The 16,853-nt window shown below is 56.0% G+C and overlaps 1 protein-coding gene across 1 annotated transcript; it reads right to left on the bottom strand.

Moving 5' to 3' along the window:
* Nucleotides 1-221: 221 nt before the first annotated feature.
* On the bottom strand, nt 222-7,303 carry OLIG2 (oligodendrocyte transcription factor 2). Its single transcript, XM_080374733.1, has 2 exons — nt 7,157-7,303; nt 222-6,823 (listed from the first exon to the last, which is right to left on the bottom strand). The coding sequence occupies exon 2, from the start codon at nt 6,784-6,786 to the stop codon at nt 5,902-5,904; it is 885 nt and encodes a 294-aa protein (XP_080230859.1). The 5' UTR covers nt 6,787-6,823; nt 7,157-7,303; the 3' UTR covers nt 222-5,901.
* Nucleotides 7,304-16,853: the final 9,550 nt, after the last annotated feature.

Raw genomic sequence — 16,853 nt, 5'->3', positions numbered from 1 at the left:
GGGTGTGTGTGTGGGTGTGTGTGGGTGTGTGTGGGTGTGGGGGTGTGTGTGTGTGTGGGTGGGTGGGTGGGTGGGTGTGGGTGTGTGTGTGTGTGTGTGTGTGTGTGTGTGTGTGTGTGTGTGTGTGTGTGGGTGTGGGGGTGTGTGTGTGTGTGTGTGTGTGTGTGTGTGTGTGTGTGTGTCTGTGTGTGTCTGTGTGTGTCTGTGTGTGTGTGTGAGAAACCGCTCTCGCCTTCAGAAGCACCACCCAAGGAGAGGGCAGTGAGATGGGAGCACGTTGGACTTTCGAAGGCTGACCCAGCAGTACTTCATGCCCTTCTGCAGAGGTGGAGCTGGCACACTTGCATGGCCCTGTTGCTGTTGTTACAATTCCTGTCTCGCCTTAACCATTCTTAATAAAAATATTTAAATATTATTAAATGTCTGTAGTGGCAAATTATGGTTTGCTGCCCCTGTGGTCCCCAGAGGGTTGGCAGGCTGCAATGTGGCCAAGGCTTTTCTTTAACCCACACCCACGTGGGCTGGAAGTTTGGAAAGGGCCAGCTTTCATGGCTGGAAGCCAGGTTTGGAAGACCTCCCTTCCCATCTCAACCCCCTACATGGGCAACCAGGTTTTCAGAAGTGTGGGGCTGGGTTATGGGTGCTGAGCATTTGCAGAGATGCTGGTAACTCTTCTGAAAATCTGGCCCTCATCTGCACATTGAAAAATGCCTGAGCATTCAGAAATAATCTGGGTAACATCAAGTCACAGTTCCGGAGGTCCCCATCCCATGCAGAGATGGAAACATCACTCCAACACAGGGAAATTGGAGCTATGCTGCAAGCACCATCTTGCAGCACCAAGTGAGGGCTGTTCAGCTCCTGTCACACCTCTGTCCTATCCTCTAGAGAATCACTCAGACAGTTTGCAGGCTGTCAGGATACATGGGACACCAGTCTCTCACCTGCGGAAGTGTAAAAACAACCCATTTTCCAACAAGGGGAACAGGATCCCAACTCTTGTCTCTGGAACTATGCCCCAGTTACCACGCCTCGCAACCAGCACCCTGACTCTGGCATGGGGAGATCGCAGTGGCATCCAGGGCGAGTTTGGCCCCAGAATACTGTGGTTTTCAAGGGGGAAAAAACAGGATTTTCTGTATCCAACTTATAACTAGATGCGTGTAACCTGTGCTTGCATACCTCACCCTGCCCATGGCTCCTGCTCTGAGCGGGCCCTAGTTTGTATTACTGGGGGGAGATTTGTAGATACAAAAGAACCACTTCTTTCTGTGAAAGACTGATATTTGGAAAAATGTTGAGACGGATTTGGATATTCATTCCAAACATTCATTCAAGTGAAAAGGAAGGGATCCTGCAGGCCCATGCAGGGGACTGACAGATCCCATCCCACAGGACCAAATCGCCAGCCAGCAGAGCTGGTCCCCTGGTACCCCCCTTGCGGGAGAGGCACACGTGCCTCGCAGAAGCTGCGGGCCTGGAGGGAGCAGCATGCCACCATTAGGGTTTCACAGCAGATTTTGGGTGACTTGGCTTAAAACCTGCCAGGCAGAGGCTGAAGAAATCCCCTGTTGAAACGAGACAAGAACGGCGGGGGGACCCATAAAGGTGGAGGAGCTGCCTGGGTGCCCTGGCATGGCCAACCTTTCTGTTCCCCTGGCTTCCCTGAGGCACTGCTGTTCATGCCTTAAATGTGCTGCCGAGCCCTGGCTGCCCCTTTCCCCGCTGCCTGTGCTGTGCCTGGGGGGGCAGGGGTGGGGATGGGGGGTGGTGGTGGAAGGGAGAACTCGGGAAGAGAAGGAGAACGTGGGGAGGAGGTTGGGGAAGGGGAAAGGAAAGGGGTGGGCAAGGGCGCGAGTGGGACCATGGATTACGTGGGCAGGGGCTCCCTCCTCCTGTCACGGCAAGTCGCTAGAGACCTGAGGCAGCCTAAAAAAGACGGAGGGGTCTGCCCTGCCAGCTTGCATGGAAAACAAGGCTGGATTCAGAGGAACGGGGATCAGCAGGGTGGGAACCTGAAAATTAGGGTGGCCGCTCCAGCTCAGGGGGGAGCAACGCGGGTCCTCGGGCTCCCAGCCCGGCTGGGGACACAGGTGACCCGCGGCAGCCCCGCCGGTGGGCGCTGAGCATATGGGCTCCCCCCGCCCCGTAACCCTATCTGCCCGGAGCCGCGGCTCCACTGCGGCAACGCGATCGGGGGAGCGCTGCGGGGCACTCCCTGGTGCAGGGGAGCATATGGGGAACCAGGCAGGCGGGAGGGCGTCGGGGGCCCGGCCCGGCTCCTAATTTCATTTGCAGGTAGCCCAGGAGGAGGGGGCCGGGGGAGCACAGCTGGCGGCCCGGCCCGGCCGCGGGGCTCCCTCCGCTGCCGTGGGGGTGCTCAGCCCCAGCCTGAGTGGCAGCGGGCGGGCAGGGGGCTCCGGGGGGGAGGGGGAGGGGCGCTGTCCTCGCTGCTTTTGCCACCGCGGGGCCCGCCGGGGCCGAAATACCCCCGCAAAAGAACCGGATCCGCACGGACTGCCCTCCCCGCCGGGGCGGCGCTGCCCGTCGGGACTCCCCGGGGCCACCTGTTAGCGACGGGAAAGGGCCCCTCTGGGTGGGGGAGCGCGGTCGGGAAGGCAGACGAGCAGGATTTGCCAGCTTCTGGCCGCTGCCGACTTTTGCATCTGTCAGGGTGCTAATTATTGCCTTTAATAGAGACAAAGAACAGCTCCTAATGATGCTCCCTCTAATTCTCACCTGCTCCTGCCCTTCTTCCGCAGCAGCACTCCCTCGCCGGAGCCCTGCTAATTGGGAAAGCTGCTCTGCTTATTGCGGCCTCCCTACAGCTGGGGGTGGGGAGAAGCAACGACGGCAGGTCTGGGGCAGGGGATGCAGGGCACAGGTAGCGGGGGTCCAGCAACAAAACCGGGGGAGAGGGGCAACACCCTTAGCCGGGGCTGGGCTGACGGGAGCTCCCCAGCATCCCCGGGCCGCCTCGGGCTCGGTGGAGGAGCAGCCTGCTCTGGCGGGGACCGGGGTGGTCTCTGTCCCTTCTCCGGGCCAGCCTGGCCTTCGGCGTGCAGCGCAGCCTGGCAGAAGGGCGGCCGTCGTGGGGACCGTCCCAAGCCGCTGGCAGATACCTGGCTGCCAGCCCCCTGTTTTGCGCGACTTTTTGCTCCCCCGCCGGCGGAGGCAGAAGCGGAGGGTCTTGTGCCACGAGGATCGCCTTCAAAGCCGCGGGCCGCCACAGAGCTAGCACCCTAAGGCGGCCTTAGAGCGAAGGGCAGCGCCGGAGCCTGCCTGGCCCCCGGCGTCCTGGCCAGCTCTCCTGGTGGAGAAGGCACTTGGGCCATCAGTGGGATGCTCGGCGTTGGTCCCCGGGGCTTCGTTCCTCCCGGTGTTAAACGGGTTTTGTTTGCTAAAATCGGTACTGAGGGTGCTGGGAAGGGGAGCTTCTCTCCAGGGGCCGGGGCGGGATTGGTCTGGGTATCTCTGGAGAAGGAGGAGGGCTATTTTTCGTCTTTGCTGGGGGGATGCTGAGGTGGGGGGCACTCCTTTCCCAGCCCCTCTTCCCTCCCCTGAAAGGATTGGCGTGGAGCGAGCCGCAGAAGGAAGGAGCAAACCGGCCAGGCAGGAGCCTGAGGGGGCTGTCGCGCCGGGACCGGTTCGCACCCCGCGGGGACCCCAGCCCGCCCCGGCCGCCTGCAAACCGCTTCGCTTTACACCGTAAAAAACCACGGTCCCCCGGGGCCGGACTCGCTTTCATAACCCCGCGAGTGTCTGTGAGCCCAAAATTCCTCCCTGGCCTGTTATATATATTTTTAAAAAATTATATATATATATACTGTTTTGTATTTACGCGTATGTAGCTAGCTAGTTATTCTAAATAGCTGTCTAGGTTTTTTTCGGTCTAGAGAGAGATGAGCAAGGATTTGCTTGGGCAAGGCTGGGGGGCTTGCGGTCCCCCTGCCCACCCGGAGCGCGGTGCCGGGCGGGAGCGGCCCCCCGGGGCGGCGGGCGGCGGGACCGTGGGAACCGCGCCCGGGGAGCCCCGCGGCTCGGCCCGGCCCCCCCGGGGGCAGCCTCCGCCGCCGGGGGCTGCCGGCCTCCTTTTCCTCAAAAAAACCCCAAACTGGGATTCGCTTGGGCTGTTCCCCTTCTCCTTGAGGGAAAAGGGGAAGCCACAGGCTGCTCCGCGCCCGCACCCTAGGTGCGTGAAGACAGCCCTTTCCCTGGGGTCTGCGGGAGGGCGAAGTATTTCCTGCCCAAACACCTGAGTACAGGTCTGCTACAAATACACACGGGCGAGAGATACTATCACCTTCGGGGTGGTGGTGGGGGGAAGACTGTCTCGACTGTCCCCACATAATTTTCCTTTCAGTGGATTTTCATTTGCGTGGTTTTTGGCTGAAGGTCAACTGCGCAGAAGCGACTACAGTGAGCAAACACCTCACCGCCAAGTTTAATGTTTCCTTTCCCCGACTTAATATTTAGCTCTTGCCAAGCGCTGGGTTCAGAAGACAAAAATTGTCACATTACGAACCCAGGAACAGTTGTTTCTTTCCTTGCCGCCCTTGCGCTGCGAGAAACAAATGAAGGGAAAAAACCAAAACAAACCCCAAACCAAACGGTTTCGATTAGCCGGCGAAGCAAACTAACAAGAAACTTAAGGAAAAGGCAAGGATGCGCCTAGAATATTCCCGTCCCTTCCCCGCGTTGCGGCCGGTGACCCGCCGGCTGTCCCGCCGCCGCCCCGCACCCGGCACCCGCCTCCGCCTCCCCGCTTGCCTCGGAACAGCAAGGAAGAGAAAAAGGTCATTTCTTTAAAATGCTTTTTTTTTTTTTTTTTTTATTTAAAATCTCAACAGTGGATCACTTTTTTTTTTTGCAACCAAACAAGTAATAAATATTATTTAGCAACTTTTTTCTTTTTTAACTTTTTTTTTTTTTTTTTTTTTTTTTTACAAAAATAAACGGATGATAAAATCTCTGCAAGGGGCAGCGATAAGAAAAGTTGTTATTTCAGAAACAAGCCCAAGTTCTCAGTATTGCAACACGGACAGTGTGAAAGTTCCTACACAGAAAGAGCATTAACGAGTTCAAACTTTGTTAAAGGTGGCAGGAACGAAAAAAAAAAACCAAAAAAACCCAAACAAAAAACCACGTGTTATAGGCTTAAAAAAAAAACAACCCAAGAAACAAACCCAAGAAACCCCAAGAACCCAAACCAACGAAATCAAGGCAAACCGACCCCTTATTCACTCATGAGGCTTACACAGTACAAGTGCACGGACGGAAAGCTCAGGCAGAGCGGACTTGCATCGTTATCGTCAGACGGTATATTTACAAATCCCGAACCAGAAAGAAAACCGGCGGAACCGCCGGCGGGCGGGGGAGCGGGGGAAAGAAGCCGCCTTGCCCGGCTACGCTTCCAGCCGGAGGGCCGCTGCTCCCCGCCTGCTCGCGGACCTACCGGAGCGGCGGCCGAACGTCCCGGGGATGGGCTTTCCGGGGCGGGACGTGACCCAGGAACGGCTCCGGAGGCTCTACGTGTAGAAACGAAAGCGGGAGAGGGGGAGGGGGGCAAACAAACAAACAAACGAGCAGAAGCCCCTCTGCAGTTTTGGGTCCTCCATTCGCGACGAGCCTAGGGCTATTTTCCCCTCCTAACGAAGTCACCGACAACAACGTAAAATGAAAAATAAACAAGATGCACGGGCATTTTCTTGTGTCGGGGTGCTTGTCCCCGCCGTTTGGGCAGACCCCGGGCCGGGCTCCATCCGCTCCCGCCGCCCCTCCGACGGCCCCGGGAGCGGGGCCGGGGTGGGGGGAGGGGGGCTGCCGCCGGAGGGGCGCGTTTGTAGGTCCTGAAGGTGGCGGAGCGGCGCGGGGCGCGGCGGGGCGGCCCCGCCGAGGGGCTCATTTGGTGTCGGTGGCTAATCTGGGGAGGCTGGCGGTGCCCATGCCGGAGACGTGGTGGTGTGGCGGGGCCGACACCTGGCACATGCTGCAGGGGCAGGGCATCCCCCCCCAGTGCTGGAAGCCGCTGCCCAGCGGGGCGGCGGCGGCGGCGGCGGCAGCCGAGGGCGACTTGAGGAGCCCGTGGGGGGGGCGGATGGAGCTGACGGCCGAGAGGCCGGAGCCGGGCAGGGAGGCGCTGGAGACGGCGGCGGGGGGCAGGATGGGGTGGTGTACGGGGTGTGAGGCGGGGTGGCCCGGGTGGCCGGGCAGCGGGGCGGAGTGGGCACCCATGCCGCCGGGGCAGGCGGCGGGGTGGAAGCCAGCGTGGTGCCCGCCGTAGATCTCGCTGACCAGGCGCTTCATCTCCTCCAGGGAGTTGGTGAGCATGAGGATATAGTTGCGCGCCAGGAGCAGCGTGGCGATCTTGGAGAGCTTGCGCACCGACGGGCCGTGGGCGTAGGGCATCACCTCCCGCAGCCCGTCCATGGCGATGTTCAGGTCGTGCATCCGCTTGCGCTCCCGGCTGTTGATCTTCAGCCGCAGCTGCTGCAGCTCCGGCTCCGTCATCTGCTTCTTGTCCTTCTTGGAGGAGGAGGAGGAGGACGAGGAGGAGGAGGACGACGAGGACTTGAAGCCCAACTTGTCCACCACCACCACCCCTGCAGCGCTCATGGCGCTGCGCAGCTCGGCGCTCAGCTCCGGCGGGGAGTCACTCTGCGTGGAGCTGGACACGGTGCCGCCCGTGAAGCCCCCGCCGCTGCCTTTATTCCTGGCCGTGAGGAAGAGGTCATCGGGCTCCGGGGAGGACGGGCGGCTGGAGACCAGGCTGGCGTCCGAGTCCATGGCCCGGCGGGCGGGAAGGCGGCGCGCACCGGGCTGCCTGCGGGGAGGGGAAAGAGCCCGCAGGCGGCCTCGAGTCAGCGCCCGCGGAAACTTGGCGGGGCGCCGCCGCCGCCCGCCCGCCACGTCGGCGATCCCGCTCCGCGGGGCCGCGGAGAGACGCCCTCGGCGGGGCAGGCCGCGCTGCCCACCCTCCCCTCCCCGCCAGCCGCGGGGCGCCCTCGAGGCGGGGGGCGCCTCGCCGCGCCTCCCATCCCATCCCATCGCATCCCATCCCATCTCGCCCCGTCCCATCCCTCCCTCCGCGCGTCTCCGCCGGGCCGGGGGCTAGCGGGGTGCCGCGCCGGGGGGCGCGGGCGCGGGGGGCACTTACCGTGCGCGGGGCGGCCGTGGGGAGCGGCGCGCCGAGACGGGCGAGCACGGCAGCAGCGCGCACCTTGCGGCGGCGGCGGCGGCGGCTTTATAGCCGCGCCGGGGAGGAACGATGTCACCGGGCGGGAGGGGGGCTGCGCCAATCGGCGGCGGCGGCGGGGGGGGGGGGGGCGCGGGGGGGGGCGGCTGATGTCACCGGGGCCGGTCCGGCTCGATGGGGCGGGCGGGCGGGGGGACGACGGCCGGCCGCGGCGCGGGGAGCCCGGCGGGGGGGCGCGGTGGGGGGGAGGGACTTTTGTCAAATCCATAATAAAATGCAACAATGACAGCGCCGGGAACAGCTGTTGGGGGGGCGGGACGGGACGGGGACGGGGACGGGACCAAACAGCCCCTAGCCCCGCCGCCGCAACGCCTTCAGGGAGGCCGCGCTGCCCGGCTCCCGCCGGTACGTCGGTGTTTCCCTGTGTTCCGTCCCGTCCCTCCCCGCCGGGAAGCGCTCGGCCCCGGCCCAGCCACACACACCGGGCGGCCGGCGAGCTTCCCCCGCCGGGTGCCCCCTCCTGCTCCCAGCCCGGTCGTTTTACCCCCGTTAAGTGCAGCAAGGGGAGACGGCAAGGGAGGAAAAAAGGGATTGCGGCCGCTCCGTTCCCCACGAGCGGATTTCCCCGCCGGGGATCGCCGGGCCGGCTCCGCAGTGACCGAGAGAAGCCGGAGCGGCCACCAGAACCTACCCCCATCCAACCCTCCGGCAAAACCGGGGCAGGAGCGGGGAGAGAAAGAAAGAAGAAATGACATTAACAAAAAAAAAAAAATGACCTTCGGAAATGCCTCCCGCCTCCCTCCGCGCCGCGCCGGCTCCCGTCAAGCCCCCTCACCCCGGCGGCTCCGTGCAACAGGGTCGGGGCTTCCTCCCGCCGGGCTAAATCCCCCCGGCCCCTTTGCCTTTGTTGTATTATTTTTACACCCGTGTGTTTCCCAGCTGGCCCGGCAAGCCTCAACCATCCGTTAAATATGTATTTAAAACGTTAAGAAGTGAAGCGTGGAAATGTGTTTCCCAACGGTTGCGGGGATGATCCGTAACAGGTCAATTAGGAAAATCTGTCCCAGCGACAGCCGGGCCCGCTGCCGCTCGCGGTCCGACGTGTGTCCCGCTGCCGCCCGGGCGGCCCCCGGTCCGGCCACCCGGGACGTGCCCCCGGCTCCCCCGGCCGGCCGGGCCGCCCTGGCCCTCAGCTCCCGCACCTGCTTGGGGGGCTGCGGAGTCCGGCCGGAGGGAGGCGGGGGGAACACCCCCTCCCCACACCCTGGGGATGGAGGGAGTAAGGCGGGGGTAGCTGGGGCCGAGCCCTGGAGGTGAGCAGCGGGACGGGGAGGGGGGGACACGTCTGTGCAAACTTTGCATTTATTTCATGGTCGGGAAGCGGCGAGGCGGCAGCAGGAAGCCTGCCTCTGACGGATGGCTCTATACGGCTCATTGTTGGAGCCACATAAAACAGGGCAACAACGAACACAACTAATTAAGCCCCCGCGCCTTTCCCCCGGCCGCCGGCTCCCGGCAGGGCCCGGCCCGCCGAGAGGGAACGGGACCAGCCGGGCCAGGCAGGCCGGGGGGTGGCCGCCCCGGGGGCCGCGGTGCTGGAGCGAAAACGAGGAAAACGCCGGCATCGCTCGTCTGCCTTCCGCCTCCCAGGGCCCGGTAATTTTCCTTCTTAAAAGGCTGGGACCTTTCCTTCTTAAAAGGTCGGACCCGCCGCCGCTCCGCACCCCAAACGGATCGGGGGGCCTCGTCCTCCCCATCGGGTTTGCCGCCGCCCCGCCGTGCCACGGCCGGGGCTCAGCCCCGGGGACAGGCTCGCACCGGCCGCTTCCTCAGCCGGGGGCCGGGCCGGCCCCCCCGGGCTCCTGCGGCCGTGCCGGCCCGACACCGCCCCGCAGCCCTGCGGGCCCCGCTCGGCCGGGCGGGGCGGGCAGGAGCCCCCGAGGCGCCGGGAGCAGGGGCAGCGGCGGGGGCACCTGGCGGGGGGGCGGAGGAAAGCGACGAAGAGCCCCTGCCCCGGGGGAGCGGGGATGGGCTGCGGGGGGGCTGCGCCCTGGGGGGCTGTTCTCGCAGCACCCTGGTGGGGGTCCCGAGGAGGGAGAAGTGGGCAGCAGGCTCCTCCTTTTTCCCCTTTTCCTTTTTTCCTTTTTTGTTCGGTGTTTTTCGTTTTCATTTCTTTTTTTCCTTTTTCTTTTCCCTTTTTTTCCCTACCCCCCGCCAGAGAGGAAACCCCACGCCGCCGCCGAGGGCAGCCCGGGGTCTGTGTCCCTAACGGGGCGAGCCATGTCCTTGGTGACCACCGTCCCTCTGGGTGTGAACTGTGTCCCGCCTGCGCCCGCGGCGCTCCTGGCGCGGGAGGGCGCGCAGTTTGCGCGGGGCCCGGAGAGGGGCCGTCCGCGGCGTTGGGAGGGGGGACGCTGCTTCTCTGCCGTCCTCATTGGAAGGAGGAGGGGGGGGTACAAGGAAGAAGGGGGGTGATCTCTGCCGTGAAATGTCAAATGAAATGTCACACGGCCCCCCCTCGGTGCAGGAAGTCTCGGTATTGCGAACTGCCTCTCGTCGGCACGGCCGGGGAAGGCAACCCCAGAGGGCTCGCAGAGGAGCCCTTCACCCCAGATTGCTTTTGACACCAAAATGTGGAGTGGAGCCTATTTTCTTACCTATGACTATGGGTTTTTTTTGTGGGTTTTTTTTTTAAGTTGCGACTGTAGGCAACCAAGGCATGAATGAAGGCAATCAGGGAACATGATGAAGTGATAACTTAATAAAAACCATACTGTTGCTTTCATGTTGAGAATCACTTGGAATGTCATTAGGTTATTGTTTGGGATTGTTATTCCCTGTATTCCCTCAGGGCCTATGGCCCAGGGTCCTTTCCTCATGGATACCACATAGCCACACTGAAACTGCCCCTGCCTGGCTGTGAGGAATCTGAAGCATCCCAAGGACGAAGCGCCTGTGTGTGACGGCGGCTCCTTGAGGACTGGCAGCTGAAAACAGTTTTAATGATGCCTCGGAAACTGTAAGGCCTGATCCCCAGTGCTGTCTGCCTCCCATCTGTTAGCAGGGCTGTGGGCTTGAAACCGGGCTTTGCAGCTCCAGAGCCTTTTGAACTCTTCAGTGGAGAGTGTGATCTTCAGGGAGTCTGCTGGGGTCACAATTCTGCCCCCCCTCCTGCCGCAGACACCTCCGGACCACAAATCTCAGCACCTGACACTGAAGACACGAGGATATGGGGGTTGCCTGCAAGCTCTCTGTCCACTGTTTCAAGGTATGAATGGAGTCTTAGGGCAGGGAACAACTTCTTGAAGGTTCAGGTTTGGCCCTTTTTTTCCTTGTAATTCTGGATGTATCTCAATCAGATAAAAATATATTTTTTGCTGTTGTTCTGGACTTAGAAGTGAAGTCTAGTCTGTGGGCTTTGATGCTGTTCCACCTGCCCAGCTAACACATTTGACACCTGTGATCTCCAAGAAAGGGACTTGAGTTCATTGAGTGGGGACATCGTTTTTATTCCCTCGGGGTTCTTTTTTCCAGTGCTAGGTTTGTTTTTGTTAACACTTGTTCGATTGAAATGTTGGAGACACATGCTCTTTGCCAAAAACTCAGCATGTCTTCCCATTCAATCAGAGACTGGAAAAGCTTCTAATCTTCACAGGAGTCACCCAGAGGGAAGTCTCAGAAATACCAGAGCTGATGTTTGTGGTATCTGCAGGATTAAAAATATGCAGGAAATAGGCCATCTCCTATTCTCATCTAGCAGAAAAAAACACCCCTCTTTATTTGTAAACTTTTGTCACTTACAAGCCTGCTGTCATCTACAACAAAATAATTAGACTGCTATTTAAAACCCAGGCTGGATTCTGTGTCTTACATCTTTCAGGCTCAGTTGTCCCTCCTCTAAATCGTGGCCATTTACTTAACACAAGTCTCACACTCACGAGATTAATGGGGACTGACTTTCTTTAACCTGAAGATGTTATCAAAACCACCTCATCCAGGCTCCTTTTAACTCTTCAGTGCAGGTGTTAAACACACAAGCTTTCTGACCATTGTTTGTTGTGTTTAATGCAAGATGCTGTATTTTTTACAAGATACGGTATGGTTTCATTTAATACATTGCTGGAGGAAAAACTTTAAGGATGCAACAGATAACTCCATACCACCGTTTTATTGCCTTAAAGACAGGCAATTCCTAAAGCTTATAAACCAGTATGATAGCTATTTCATTTTAACAGCTGCTATGTGTTACCAACGTTTTTGTTTCTCATTGACAATACTATCTCCTATGGGGAAATGAGGAGAAAGAGGCTGGAACATTAAGAAAGCGTGGTGCTGGCAGACCCACATGCTTCCCTGCTGGCATCTCCTGTCCTGGACGTCCTGGGCAGGCATCCCTCGACTGCCATGTCGTAAAGCATTCAAGCTCTTCTCAGGATCAGTTTCATGCTGAGGCTTCTTTCCCAGTGCTGAGTAGAGAAATACCTATGTGGCACTGTTTCTACGTGGCTGGCAAAGCATTTCCAGTCTGCAGAGAAGTGGAACCTCTGCAGAAATGTCACCTTGCTAAGCAGAGGACTGCTGTGCATCATGCCTTTCCTCGGACCTAGAGGCGGGAGGTGAAAACCTGCCAGCCTCAGCTGTTGTTTAGCCCAGGTACCGCTCTGTTACAGAGCGGATACAATGCCAGTGAAAAATCATCTGTTTAACTTCCCCTGGGCTTGATGAGCTGCCATAGCAGGGAAGGAGCTGTGGGAACATCCAAGAGAAACAAATCAATGCAACTGCTAAGATTGGCTTTTAGATGGGCAAAGGCAAGGAAATGGAGCTGGAGAGGGAATTACAGATCTATGCTGTGATTTGCCCAGCCACATGCAGTTTTCTGTTTCAAAGGAGACAGAACTGGGCATCTCCTTGAGCTGCGGTTTTTGCTCTGCACTGTCCAAGTTGGACACCAACGGGATTAGAAAATCGCCTCTGTGCTCAATCCGGTGAGCTGGTCTGAACTGCCTTCATCCACTGGCCCCAGCAGCAGGGCCGAAGGGTGGGAAAGAAATGTGTGTTATATAGATGGAGGGGTAAAGAAAGCCCCAGCACAGCTGGGTGTATCTCCTCTGCAAAAAATGGAGTGCCCGTGTCAGGGCTGAATTTAGTCTAGGAAACTTTATTTTAATCTCATTTTTTGCAGGAAGTTCCCATATAATAAAACATGTACTTTTAGTTCTTATTTTGTTTCTTAGTCAGCATTTTCATAATATTTTTTTTTTTACATTTTTCTATTTGTCTGTATGTGGCACTCTTATACTACCCTTCATCTCTTTTCCACTTCTCATGTCTTTATTTTGTCTGAGAGCTCCTTAGAAATGAGTCCTGGTGGAGTTTTAGTGATGAGCAGAACTTGAAAACGTGGGTGTGTTTTGCTTCCCATGCGAACACTCACTGGAAACAAATTTTTCTTCTGGATATCCCTTTGTCCTGTCCCTATGCTGTGCTCAGAAGAAAAATGCTTTAAAAATCCCAGTGCTGATAGGTTAATGTGCCTGTCTGACCAAGCCCCAAGGATTCATCATGGAAATGGTCCCTCATCCACAAGTGCCGATGCCCTTCAGAATGGGTTTCATATGGTGGCAGCAATGGCTCATACCAAACCACTCGCTGGCTGTGGATATTTCCCTGCCAGCCTTACAGGAGGCACTTGACCCTTGGGATGGAGAAGGTCTTAGCCGATCTGTTCTTTAACGTAAGGGGGGAAAAAAAGGATTAAAAAAGGTAGGGTGGCAAAAGTCGATACTAGAAATGTGGTGAGATTTTGCCTTGATTTGTTGAGAGTTTTGGGGGGCTGTCGCCTTCCTGTGTCATACCGGGACTTGCATTAATGGAGTAACAGCTGAACTAAGTGTTTGGAATGAACATATCAAAGCCCCGAGTCTGTACGACACCATCTCTTGTCTCCCATGATGTCAAAGGTTGTGGCGAACGTCTCCCTCGCTTTCTGGGTGGCATTGTTCAGGAGAGTGGCCCCAGCAGATGGCCCAAAACCTGCACCTCGGCCAAGCAAAGAGGGACCACATGTGACGAACCATAGATGTCTCATTAGCAAACAGGGAGAAAAAAAGCAAGGATGAGAAAAAAAGATAAAAAGAATACACAAAGATATTTACATATTTACATTGTTTCCCCCTCATTTCCAATTCTCCTTTAGCTGAAGAGTCAGTGGGCTCGCTTTTCTCCTTCTGTTTGTATGTTTACTTGTGCTAAATAGATTATGATAATCAGGCACATAAATGCATGCAACTGTTATTATGGCATTTTAATCACAGAGTTTTTCACTGGAAGCCTTCATTAGAATTCTCATAATCTCACTTGTTAGTGTAACAAACAGTAATAAATGCCAAGGAACTGGGATTAAGTCAGAGACATTCAGACATTAAAGGAGGAATATGGAAATGTTGTCAAATCTCCGCATTATTTATTGAAATGTCACATAAACAGTTCAGGACTTTAAATATCTTACTCATTAGGAGGAGAGGGTGTGTGGCCACCTGAAGATAGCAATTATATTTTTTTAGGGAGTGCTGGAACCATATGTCTCTCATCTACTCTTCCCAACTTTATTGGGCTACCCAGGCAATAGCTACTTTCTAGCTGTTTATTCATATTTATAAGCTCCATCCCTGAGATATCAAGCTGAGAGTGGGGACACAACACGTGAAGGTGATGCGCTGCCTTTTATGTGACTCTTCTGCACCTTTGCAGAGTGATGCCCACCATACCCACTTGCACTGGGGGTCCCATCTCCACCAGCTGACCATGGAGCTGAAGGTCTCCTGACACCATCTGAGGAGGCTTCCTGCCACCACCTGCCAGCTATCCCTTGGCTAAAGGAGGGAAGCCTGCAGTGATGTGCTAGGGAATTTACCCCACCGCTGTTCCCATGGGCTTTCTGCATGGGCGCAGCTGAGGGAGCAAGATGGAGATTTGCTATTGATTTTTCAGACCACAAAAAATGCAGTGCATCCCTTGAAGTCCTGGGGAAATGTGGCTGTGGAGGCTGGGAGCGGGGCTGCGCACTGCCCCCCTCTGCCTTCCTTGACAGGCGATGCTTGCCTCCCCTCTGCGCATTAACCCACTACCGTGGGGAAGGGATGCTGCTAGTAGCAAAAAGAGAAGATAGATGCTTTTTTCATGCAACTCAGCCATCACGTTTTACACTGTGCAGGCAAGGCCTCCTCCCACTCATGAATATGCACCCATGCTCTCCCCCCAACAGCCCGGGGAACGGGTGCAGAGGTGGGCTGCAGGACCTGGCCACCTGCCACCATCAGCGCCTGGGTACAGCACTTCAGCAGCAGAGTTATTCACAATGGTTTGGGTGCCCCACCGCGCCCCGCCCCCCCTCGGCGCCTTTTCCCTTTTGCATGTTTCCTTTTTAAGAACAAGAAAGAAAACTGAATGCAAAAGACTAGTGGGTTTCCCACTGTTCGGCTTATGCTGGGACATCGTCCCTTACGGCCATCTAAGATGCATGCTCCCAGGTGTGGGAGAGGTGCTGAAGTAGGTAGAACAGCACTGAGTTTTGCATGTGCTATTTTTCTGCGTTCGACCATGCAGTAGTAATAAGTTTTGCTGGAAGAGACAAAATCCTGCCATGGCAAAACTCTTGTTGATCCCAAAGGAGTGAGAACCTCCAGGGGGATTAATCAAATCTGTACTGGAAGTGAAGTTTGATTCCCCTTTCCAGAAAAAAGACCCACTTTACAGGAGGCACCATGTATGTGCATTTTCAAATAAAATTCTGAATCAGCACCCTCTGAAAGCCTGAGCTGTCATTCATCTGCCTGAGAATAAAATCTTTTCTAGCACCAGGAAAAAAAAAAAAAGAATGCATTATCCAAAATTAAATGCTGTGCAAATGCTGTATCACCCAGCATTTTTAATTGACTCAAATGCAAAAGACAGATGAGAGTTATCTAAAAGTACAAGTTTTGATGCTTTGAATCTGGTATTTCTGTGGTCTCTCCCTCCCTCCTCTCCTAAAATACAAACCATCCAGAAGGGATTGATGTTCACAGGAGCCGATATGCCAGCAAGACTGCTTCATTCCAAACTCCCCCCTTGAAAGCCAGAGGAAAAATGTTTGTAGATCCATGTGGGATAGCATTTTAGAAGACTTGGTGGCCCTCTCACCCCGTGATATGCTTGAAGAGCCTCTCTGCTTACAAAATCAGCCCTCCCATTTTGATGCCTGCTACACCATTTGTGCAAACATGGTGTTTCTGTGCTATACTCGCCCCCCCCTTTCCCATCTGAATTGCTTAGAAGGTCCTCCACTGACAGTCCCTCCACAAGCTGTTGAGCTATAGAAGGATGTTCTCCTGTTGGCATGGGTTTTATGTATTTGCTGGAAGGAAAAAAAAAAAAAAGAGGAGAGATTCCTTGCTTTTGGTAACATGCTGGCAGGAGTTTTGATCTTTTGTATAACATGCTGAATTTATTACCTTGGGTTCTTTGCACAGTTTCTCCCTCTGCCGAGTTGGGTGGGGAGCTGTGCTTGCCTGGTCGGAGTGTCGGTCCTGACCTGTTCCCACGTGCGCCTGGGCTCACATTATCGAGGCACAGCGATTTAAAGCACATGTTCCTTTGGAACCGCTTGAAGAAAATGTTCATGAGTGAAAATATAAATGCCTTAAATAACATCGCTTCTTTTAACAGTTCCACATGAAGTCTTCCCCTGCCAATCCACCAACAATGTGAGTGAGGTCCTAGCGTGCTTTGCCTAAGCCATACGACCTCCAAAGCCACCACAGAGGGTATAAGGCTCTTAGAGGACATGGAAGGGTTTTGTTGCCAAAACCCCAGAGCGGCTGAGTCTCTGCCATCTGTGGCCACCTCTCGTGTTAGCTGCTGGGGTGCCTGGCACGAAGGTGCGAAGAGGGGACAGGACAGGGAAACTGGGAGGGCTCAGGAAGAGCCTGACCTACAGGCAACAGGGAGGCTCAGGTCAAGCGACTTGTGAAACTTGGGAAGGACCCAGAGCATTTAGTGAGAGAGGGCAGAAATGCAAGCTCTTGGGAGAAGAAAGGGGATGGGGGAAGGAGTGGTGGGTAAGGTGTGTTTCAGAGGATGGGGAGCAGAGGAAAGGAGTGAAGTGATACAGCACTAGGAGCAAGCATCTTGGGTAAAGAGGAGGCATGACGGTGTTGGTGAGAAAGAAGGGGCAAGGCAGGAGAAAAACTGTTGAGGCTATAGCTTAGGGTTTTTTTGGAAAGTCTGAAACAAGGAGAAAATCTTTTGCCTAAAAGAGAACAAAATTCACAATAACCGTGTAAGCTGTTCTCCAGGCTTTAGAAAGGTCCCTATATTCATGGCATGGGTTGCATGGAATGAAACCTTGCCTAGCTGTTTATAATGCAAACAAAAATTAACCCGAAGAAAGATCTCAATGTATTTTGACTGGACAAGTGTTGACCTGTACCAATAGATTTGAATCCAGAAAAATCCCGTTTTCTCAGAAAAGGGAAAGTATAGGAATGTAATTTTGAGATCTACCAGCAAGAACACAGTTTATGCTGGTTGCCCCAATGGCCGCCTTCTCCCCTGTTTCCAACCCTCTTTCCTCCCATCATAACTGAAGAAACCCAACCAGTGTTAAGTGTTGTCC

Source organism: Falco punctatus (assembly GCF_963210335.1).
Source record: "Falco punctatus genome assembly, chromosome: 2".
Lineage (NCBI taxonomy): Eukaryota > Metazoa > Chordata > Aves > Falconiformes > Falconidae > Falco > Falco punctatus.
The sequence above is the reverse complement of the archived record's forward strand: the minus strand, read 5'-3'. Positions and strand labels throughout refer to the sequence as shown.